The sequence below is a fragment of the Elephantulus edwardii genome, unplaced genomic scaffold (assembly GCF_000299155.1).
Source record: "Elephantulus edwardii isolate Elephantulus edwardi_28Jun2011 unplaced genomic scaffold, EleEdw1.0 scaffold00064, whole genome shotgun sequence".
In the NCBI taxonomy this organism is placed as follows: domain Eukaryota; kingdom Metazoa; phylum Chordata; class Mammalia; order Macroscelidea; family Macroscelididae; genus Elephantulus; species Elephantulus edwardii.
In genome coordinates this window covers 14218991-14229279 of record NW_006399814.1, presented here as the reverse complement: position 1 = coordinate 14229279, position 10289 = coordinate 14218991, and the positions used below count along the sequence as shown (strand labels likewise).

The 10289-nt window shown below is 46.3% G+C and overlaps 1 protein-coding gene across 1 annotated transcript in view; it reads right to left on the bottom strand.

Annotated features, from left to right (window-relative positions):
• Nucleotides 1–615: 615 nt before the first annotated feature.
• The window catches only part of FSTL4 (follistatin-like 4), a 628064-nt gene continuing 618390 nt past the window's right edge, over nt 616–10289 (bottom strand). The window contains exons 14-15 of the mRNA XM_006888071.1: nt 3932–4041; nt 616–1318 (exon numbers count right to left, since the gene is read on the bottom strand). Coding sequence (XP_006888133.1) covers nt 616–1318; nt 3932–4041 — 813 coding nt within the window. The remainder of the gene's footprint in view (nt 1319–3931; nt 4042–10289) is intronic.

The window sequence follows — 10289 nt, the reverse complement described above, 5'->3', positions numbered from 1 at the left end:
TATTATTTTTTAATCAAAAATTCCCAAAATAAAGTGAGTGATTTCCCCATCCCCCCTCAAATGCAACAAGTCACGTGGGCTCTCCCGCAGGCTTATCACAAGTCAGATGAGAAGAAAAGCAAGAAGCAGCTGTGAAGGAGAAAGAGGGCAGCGCGAGGGCAGATGTGGCCTTGGGGCTAGAAAGGGGCGCCCGGCACCTGGTGAACCTCCGGCCCGGCAGGGGTCGCCCCACCAGGGTGAAGTCTGCTGGAGCCCACGGTCAAGGACAACGGCTAGGTGAAGGCAACTGACACAAGTGCCTGGAAAAGCAGACTCTCCTGGCTCCACAGCGCCCCCAGGTCACGCGGCGGGCAGCTCGGCACAGAAATGATTCCTTTACACAGCAGCATGTGCTCTCGTCACAGCTCAAGGCATAAATCATACTTCCCAACGAAAAAAACCCCAATCTTGTTAGCAGCGCATACCTTATACTAGGAAACTTGCAAGGAGACCAGTGGTGAACCACAAAGCGGAGAGAGGTTTTTGCTTTTTGTCTGTAAAAATGTACAGTGCGCCTGCTTGGGGCTGCCGTGTCAGGACTGGGCGGTGCTCCCTGGCCGGGGGCTCCGGGTGCCTTCATACTTCACCCACCCACACCACCGTGGTCCCCCTTTTGACGCCTGCCACCTCACATCGCAGTGCATTTTGCCGCCCATTGATGAGAAAAAGTGACTCCTGGGCTGGCGTCAGCAGGTACTGTCCGAAGAGCCCGCTGTCCCTCACGACCCTGCGGGGTCCGGCCCAGCCCCAGGCCGGCTGGGCGGGCGGCTCCTTCAAGTTTTTGAGCACACCCCACTTCCCGGTGGACAGCTCCAGGAACAGCAGCCCGGGCTCCCCCTCCAGGGCGGCGTAGACGTGGTAGCGGCTGTCCTCGCTGAAGGAGCGCTGGAACGCCAAGGCCGAGATCCCCTGGGGGACCCTCAGGTTGTAGAGGGTCTGGATCGCCCCCCAGGTGGTGATTTCCTGCACGTGCAGCCGGGGGCTGTCAGCAGCGGCACTGATGAGGAAGCGCCCGTCCGGGGACATGTGTGGGGTGCCTGTAACGTCCCCGTTGGGGCCAATCACGGAGTCCGTGACACCGTCCAACAGCAGCTGCGGGGCGGCGGGGGCGGCGCCTGTCTGCCGGCACTGGATGAAGAAGTAGCCGCCCAGGTGTGTGTGCGCCATGGCCTGGGGCACGCAGCCCGCGCCCTGCAGGCTGATGGTCTTGAGGAGCATCAGTGTTTCCAGGTCCACTTTGTGAACAGCAGGGTCAGACTTGTTGAAGATGAAGCCGAACCTGAGAGGGGAAGAACTGTGGTTAGAAATCTGGAAGTCTCCTATTAGGGAAAGGGAATTGCCATTTGTCTTCAACTTTCTGTTTTTCTATTCATTCTTCTCCTTCAAGGTATTAACAATCTATTAATAAGATCTACCCCAGGACACCACCATTTGTCAGTTTGCCATACTGTGGTGGCTTTCATGGTGCTGTGTTGTTGGAAGGTATGCTTCTATAATTTCAAATACCAGCAGGGCCACCCATGGGAGGTTTTAGTGGCGCTTCCATACTAAGACTAGGAAGAAAGGCCTGGCACTCTCACAAAAATTAGCCAATAAAGACCCTAAGGATCACAACAGAATATCGCCCAATACACTACTAGAGGTCTCTTTGTAGGGGGTCTCTGGTCACACAATCTGTAGGGAGTTGGGTTGCTGGAAGTCTTTAGGTGGTACAAATGGCTTGATATTAGATGAATAATAACAGGAAGATTGGTAGTTCAAATCTACTCAGAGAAACCTCGAGAGAGAGGCCCTGATGGTCTGTTTCTAAAATGTTCCAGCCTTGAAAAATCTCTGGAGCAATTCTACTCTGCAACATAGGTTTACCATAAGCTGGAACTGCCTTGATGGTGATGAACATAGTGCTGGAAGGTGAGCCCCTCAGGTTGCAAAGCACTCAAAATACAGAGTGACTGCAACAACAGATGTGAGCATGCCAGCAGGTGGGAAGATAGTTTGCGACTGGGGAACATTTTGTATTTATACATCGATTGCCTGGAGTTGGAGCTGACTCAACCCAGCGCTGGCTTCATAAGTGGTTTGCTTATGATCTCAAAACCAGGTGCAGTTATATTACGGATGTGCCTGATTTATGCTTTTGTAACACGCACACATCTTTTGAAATGGTAAAGAAGGAAGGTAGCGTGCTCCTTTTGGGATGCCAGGAAGTCAGCTTCCTGGAGCAGTGGGTGTGGTGGCCCTGCTCTGAAGTGTCCACTCTGTCTTGTGCTGCGACCACAAGGCTGGAAAACCTGCATCCTAGATGTTTTGTGGAAATAACTGGCTAGTTGATAGTCAGGGTTGTGCATGTAACTTTACAATTAGACATTTCCTAACAGTGTTCCTTTCTCTGGGAAACGAAAGGGCATGGCCAGCCTCTTCTCTGGTCCCATTTATGATGCTGGTAGAAAGACCCTTATGCAGTAGGTCTGAGGAAAGCTTTTGTCTTGGGAAGAAATGGCCTGGTGCAGTCTTGCTGCCCTGCTTGCTACAGGGCCTGGGGTGAATTGCTTGCTTCTCTGAGCCTGTGTGACTTTGAAAAGGGTAGTTATTTCCTAGGACTGTGGGGAGGATTAGATGAAGGAGCACAGTAGGTGATCCTTGCTCACAGTAGGGCTTTCTGAAATTCTTCTTCAGAGGTTGGTTGATTACTGTGAAAAGGTCTGACTCCAGGCAGGACTTCTCTTTGATCATGAGAGCTTCTGCCTCAGTCCCCTGCTCGCAGAGGCCTGCTGGTGCTATATTCACCTACGGGATACAGACAAATCTCTTCCATAATTTTCTCTTGAATAACTATATCTCAGAGTGGGGAAGATGCTCCTTGGCTCCAGGTTCTTCTTTAAAGCATCCTTTAAAAAGCTGGTGCATGCAAAGGACAGGCAAGCACACCCCACTTTCATAGGGGACTTTTATGTAAAAGCCACACACAGAAGCTACAGAGCTGCTGTATTAGCAAGCCCCCGGCTGAATTCAGCTTCTGGAAGGCATGCTGCCAATCCATTTTCACCATTTCATAAATCCTAGAGGCTCTTCCCCAGCACCCTCTGCAGTCAGGGGATTATTCTGGGGCTGATTTTCTGCCTTGGGGCAAGGGTAACTGGGTGAGTTCCTATTTTAAGAAGTTCAGTGTCAGCTTGCAAAAATGAGCCATTTCTTCATGGAGAAAGGTGCTTGACATCAGATTAAAGGAAGGTATAAATATTTAGTGCCACAAGACCCTTGGGAGTCTTGATTATTTAAAGGGCAAGTTTAGTATTTATGTGGTGTGGTTACGGAAAATGTCCGATTCTCGGAAATGAATAAGAAATAGAGAGTCACCAGGCTGGGGTGAGGCATGGGCCATGCCCATGAGCTTTGTTAAGTGGTGGTAAACCATGGCGGCCAGGAGGCCCTGCCTTGTGGGACCCTGCATGGCTGCTCTGAGGGCTCCTAGAAGGTAGCATGGGGCACTCCAAGGACATGTGGCTCTGTTTTAATCTGCTTCTGTGTTTTCTGTGACCTTGGCAATGCCTAAGCTTCCCTAAGACTCAGTTTCCCCATCTGTAAAAAGTCATCAGACTACTTCTGTAGGTTCCATGTCTAGCAAGGAGAGGGTATGGCAGCAACAACTGCTGCTTCCTCTTTCCTTCTTACTTTGGGGTTGAGACTTTCTGATCTTACCGGGCCCCTGAGAGCATTAACTACAACAGAAGTAAGTGATCCTAACTAATAAGAACTGGGTTCCAAGTCTTTATCAGAAAAGGGCCCATTTCTTCATCCTTTCCCCAGCCCAGAAGGAACAGGAAGGTGGCAAAAGGGTCCAGCTGCTTTCTGCAGGGCAGAGCTGGAACATGCAGGGTCTCAGAGGCCTCACCTGACATGGTTGATGATGAGATTTGTTGGGGGAATGAAGAAGTCTTCCACTCCGGCAAAGGGGGTCCGGATGAGGTGCTGGCCTTGGCCGGCGCTGGCTTCTGTGATCACCTACAACACAGAGAGGTGTCCCTGTGAGGGAGGGCCCAGCCAGGTGAGTGCTGGACCCAGCGCACTAGCAGGCTCAGCAGGAGCCCCAGGGGAGGAAGACAAGCTATAGTCTCAGGAAGGACCAGGCAAAGACTTCTCTTCTGGGGAGAGGAGGTGGTGGACCCAGAGTGAATGACTGCACCCTTTCTTCTGCTCAGCCAGGCTTGACTCTGCTGTGCTTTGTAAAGGGGTTCTAGTTGTGAAGGTGGACAATATCATCCAGGGCTGGCTGGGGAGACGCCAGAGCTCACTGCTGTCCACCCCACGAGGGAATTGCAGCCTCTAAGTACCCAGAGGGAGACAGCTTTCCAACAATGAAGATGTTAAATGGTTATAAATAGAATTGCTAATTGGAAATCTATTTTTCTGGATGGCAGGTCGCTGGGTCAGTTTTCTGGGAATCTCTGCTGTGTGCTATCCACAGAACTGTTCTCTGAGAAAGGCGACCCCATGAATATTAGAGAATGTGGGAATCCTGCAGGATTCATTCAGAGATCTGGCCATGCCACTCAGACATCCTAGAGATGGAATGCTGGGCAGAGGTTCTTCACAAAGTGAACTTGTAAGAGGTAAAGCATTCAGCCTTACACACACTGGTAGAGACAGAGAAGGGCTGTTTTTCTTTCTCTAGAGGCCCTTTTCCCCTGTGGACTGGACAGAAGATGACTGGATTCATTCCTTGGTGTTTGTCTCATTTCTCTTGACTCTATTTGCCAGGGCAACTCACAACAGAGCCCAGCGGGGTTTGACATTAGGCAGGTCAGTGGATCTGAGGGACTGGTCATAAAGTCGCTATGATCAGGTGGGCCTCCCTCCATCAGGGTCTGGTGGCTTTGTCCTGGCTGGTTCAGGTGCACTGGGCCTGTGCTCCTCAGTGTTCACATCCTACGACACTGCTCCAGAGGGGTGGCAGGCCTGCAGCCACGGAAAGAGGCTTGACCAGGTTCAGGGTATTTTGGACCCAAGGGACAAGCTCAGACTTGTGGGTGGGAGAGGAGGAGCTACCGGACACCTGGGCAGGGAGGTGAGGCATGCTTCCAAATCACTAGTGCTGAATTGAGGTTATGTGTGCAGAAGGAGCGAGCCAGGGTTCTGCGAGCTGAGGCTGGCCTGCCGGGTGGGAGAGGCTCGCCAGGAGGTGGTGGTTTGTGACTCACAGGACCTGGAGTTCTGAGTTTTTGTCTTTTAGTGATTGCCTGCCTTCTGGCATGTACTTTCTTGACAAAGCAGTACGTGGCCTGCCTCCTCGGGGGTGCTTCAGCTTTAGGGTACTCTCTGATCATGCTCCCCTCTGTGGGTTAGCAGGCAGAACGTCGGCTTAGAACGAGATGGCTGAGATTCTCAAGTACTAAATTTTTATTATTTTTCTATAATTTTTTTAAATGCTCAAATGACACTTCCATTGCAAATCCATTCCTTGAAACAGTCATGGGGGAACTCATAAAAGGGGCATTGAGAAAACATCAGCATTAGGAAACTGGACCTTCGAGAGTCCAGGGGAAAATGCCAGAGAATTTAAAGAAGCCGTGCAGTCCTTGCTTGATAACAGGCCTGTCATTTTAACTTATTAGAAGATGGAAAATTACAGGCTGTCATCGGTCAGTGTCGTTCATGCTCCAGCGCTCTGACACCCTTTATTCAGAGGTTACTTCATCAAAGCGCAGTAACATGGGCCATTGAACTGATGTGGGCACGTCAGCCTTGTTTTTCCAAATGCCCATAGGGGCCCTTCTTGTTTTCTTTTATTTTAGCACATGATCACGTGTGCAAGTGCCTCAGAAATTGTTAAGTCCCTGACATTAGCTAGTGAAACAGGATTGGATAAGGCTGTCAACCAAAAGGTCAGTGGTTTGAATCCACCAGTCATTCCTTGGGAGAAAGGTGTGACAGTTTTATTCTGTAACATTTTATAACCTCTAGGGCAGTGCTACTCCACAGGGTCTCTGTAGGGAGTTGAGTTGGGATAGGCTTAAGTCACAAAATGCCAGGTAGGGTCAGAAAGTCATCTCTCTCGGGGAAAACTGTCTGAGAAGCAACATGTGGGGAGGGGTCAAGGAACAGCAGCCTATCCAGTGGGATAGGCTGTGGGGAGGAGAGTGGACAAGAGAAGTGCTGGGCAGTATTGGAGAAGTTGAAGCTTAATAACACTGGTTTCTGGGGGAAGACTTTGGAGGATGAAACCTCATTGATAGAAATATTTCATATAGTTATATCAGAGTTTGTTTCACCAATCTCTTCCTGCTGGATGGTGACTTCCTGTGTGAGATCCGTGGGCAGGATCCTAAAACTCTGCTCCACAGTTTTCCATGGCTGAGTTTTCCAAAATAGACTTACAGGCCTTTCTCCCAAGGTGCTGCTGGGGGAGACATACACTCTAACTAGTTGGTTAGCAGTCAAGGTTTGTACCTTCTAGGGACCTCATGAGAGTGGAGATTAACTTGGAGCTGTTCAGTTATTTCGAAGCAGCATTAGGATAAGGTTTATAATGTTTTCCAAACATAAGCAATGCAATAACACAACATTGTAGCTACATCTTGGTCCACATCCATAATTGAGGGCCTTGAGATAAATTCTTAGAAGTTGTTGATTGGAAAGCTTTTTTTTTTTAAAAATTTTTAGACTCTTGGTAAACATTTCCAAGTTGCTCACACAATGGTTGAGTGAACTGACCTTTCTAGGAGCAAATTTTGTCAGTACTTATTTCCTTCTACTCCAGGCTACAGTAATGAAGAGTGTTTTATTCTATTTTCCCAATGTTTAGTGTCAAATGATTTTATTTTCTTGTCATAGTCTATATCCTAGTCTTTCTAATGATGGCCATGGTTGGCATCAAAGGCTAATTTTGATGAATTAAAATGCTTTTAATATTTTGTCACAGAGGTAAATATTTGCTGTTGGTTTTTGAGAAATGCTGTTAAATGCTGTTGAATCAATTCCAACTCATAGTGACACCACTCAGGGAGCTCTGGTGGTCTACTGGTGAGAAGCAACCCCAAAGGCCCATGGTTTGAATCCACCAGCTGCTCTGAGGGAGAGAGATGGGCCTTCTCCTCTGGTGCGATTTACTCGCTCTGAAAACTCACTGGAAGCCAGCTATGAGGTTCTGACTTAATGGTACTTAAAAACAGGGATCCTAAAACAGATCCAAACCTTTGCCTTATCTTGTGCCATCCTTATAGTCTCTGCTGTGCCCACTGTTGCAGTCACTGTGTTACTGCATCTTGTAGATATTTTTTATTTTGTGTGCCAATGTGCTGATTTTGCCAAAAGCCTCCTGAGAGTTTGGGTTCAAGTTTTAAAGAGTATCTCAGGGAGATTGTCTCTAGGAGTCTCAAGTCTCAACTGGTCTGTTAAGTCTGGGATTTGTAAGCATTTGAGTTGTGTTTGTGTTTTCTGGTGCTCTGGTGGTGGTAATCAGGTACCACTTCTGGTCTCAGGGTAAGTAGGGCTGTGCCTCGCATGGCCAGCCCTGCAGACTAGCATCTTCTCTAAGACTCTTTTCTTCTTTTTCTCTTTTGCTTTTAATTGAGTAAACACCAATAGTTCGAGATCTTAGATTGCTGCTGATAAGCTTTCCAAACTCCAGATGCAACTCACCACATAAAGATTTAGAACTCTGTGGTGCCAACTGACTGAGGTGCTCCAAGCCCAAGCTCCTAAACCTTCACACCTGGAACATCATTCTCACAAAGTGTTGGATTTTATCTGAGAAGTAACTGTTAACTGTGTCCTCTATGAATTTAAGTGTGTGTACATATGTATATTATCTGTATATATGTACTCACTTGTATACATGTTAATGCCTACAGATCAACATATATAATCATATACTCAGTTTTTGGTTATTTTTGCTGTTAGTGTCAAATTATAGTTGTCATATTCTTTAGCATGAACACCTTCTTTTCTTGTGTACTTCTTAAAGGTAGAGTTTATGTTGGCCAAGCTATGCTCATTATACTACATTCTCTACTTCCCCAAACAACTAATACCTATAGTCTTGGAAGTGCAGCTGGGGTGCTCTTTGCAGGCAAGGATGCCAAAACTTCACCTTACGTATTTTCGACACGTTGTCAGAGGGGTGAGTTGGGAAACCAGTCTTAGGAAAAAGACATCATGTAGGGCAAGAGTCAGCAAACGAGAGGAAGACCCTCCGTGAGATGAGTTGTCACGGTGACTGTGACAATGGGCCTGGGCATGACAGAGACCACGAGGTGGGTGAGGAGAGGGTCACGTTCCGATCTGATGCTCATAGGGCAGTTAGGAGCTGTAGTTGGCTTGATAGCACCCAACAACCTAGAGAGAGAATTCCTCCTCACGCTATCCTTGGGAACCACCTGTGAATATTGGTTTGTGCATATATATTTACCTGCATTTTTCCAAAAGTCAGATGATGCACTATTTATCCAAATACAACTGATGAGGGAGCCTTGGTGGTGTAGCTCATAGGCAGTTACTCTGCTAAACTAGTGGCCTCCCTGGAGATTCAACCCCCCCAGAAGCTCCTTGAGAGAAAGACAGAAGTCTCTTCTCCTGTGATTTACAGCTTCCAAACCCCCTTGAGGGTCAGTTATGTGTTGGTTCCTTTCAATGGCAATGAGCTGAGTGGGTGATTAACTTACTTCACTTAGCATTATATATCTTCCAGGTCTAACTATGTTATGCCTTGCAGAATTCCATTGCCTGCACTCACTACAGTTCGCTTGGCAAGTACTTAGACTTCTGAGCAATCATTACTTCTAAGTTTTTAAATTTGTTGCCACACGCAGAGTGGTAACGTTCTACTATAGTTAAAGATTCTTCTCATCTCTCCTGTGCCTGTGGCAACATTCTCTTTCTAATTCCCCCCTCTCTCCCAATCAGGTTTACATAGGAGTTCTCTATTTGCTCTTTTAAAAATGGTTTCTGTCCCATTAATTGAAATCTTTATGAATTCTGTGTCACCAGTTACTTTGTTCTTCTCCTAATTTCTTTACAGCATTTCCTTTGCAGATTTCTAAGACACACAGATTCCTTGAGTACCATCAGTTTTGACGTGAAATTGTTCCTTTCATTTCTGACTCAGTTTGCAATTTTCGTTTTTACCCAATACCTGGCTAGGAATCTTCTATTAGGTTGCATTTTAATGATCTCTAATTCTTAGACTATGTAATCTACAATGCTGACTTTTACAAAGTTTTCTTTGTGATTTGTGATACTGTTTTATATTGAGTGGACAGATGAAAAAAATCAATTTGAAAGATGAAAGGCTATATATTTAAGAAACAAAATTTCTTGTTTATATTATTCCATTCTCTTGTATCATTATTTTTTACTCTTTGGAGTACACAACTAAAGTGCATTTTAAAATCCAGTTCCCCATATATCTTAATCACTTTTGTTATATATTTGGCGGTCTCCTCCCTGTATACAGCCCATGCAAACCTGCCAGAGGGTCAGCCATGAGGCAGCTGTGACTCGGCAGCCCCAGGTTGTCACATCTGGAAAAATGAGACAGTTGCTTTTTCACCATTAATTTAAAACTAAAGTGTTTTACTTTTCCTTATATATTAGAATTTCCTTAATATTGTCTCTTTTTTGAAGGAGAAGGATGGGCAATTTCTTTGATTTACAGCCTCCAAAAACCCACTAGAGGGTCAGCTGTGTATGGATTGGCTGCAAATTATGAATGAGTATTGAATGTAGCATTTATATATTTCAAGGTAATCTTTTTTCATTCACTTATAATTTTGGATCTTTCACTCTAAGTTCATCAGTTACTACTGACACCTCTTCATCTTTGCCCCATCTTGATGTCTCTGATCTGGTTCATCTGACATTTATCTAGTACCTTGTCTCAAATGGTATGCTCTCTGAATTCTTAAACATCCTCATCTCTTCCTTTCATCCTGACAGGCAAATGACTGTGGATAGAAGAGGATTTTTGGGTTTCCTCTCAGTAATGCAGATATCTTCCCATGGGTTTGAGCTGTTTGGTACAGGTGAGAAGTCTGCATTCACTCAGATTATGCAGACCACTTGTTCTTTGTGCCTTGAAAGATTTCTCTTTATCTTAGAAGTTCAAGAAAAGTAGAGCTACGGTAGACCACATGAGTTGTGGGAGAATATCAGGGGTATCATCCAGGAAGAGTGGAAACGGTCATTGCAAAGACAGAAGAGGAAGAAAAGACCAAAATGGATGTCAGAAGAGACTCTGAAAATTGCACTGGAGC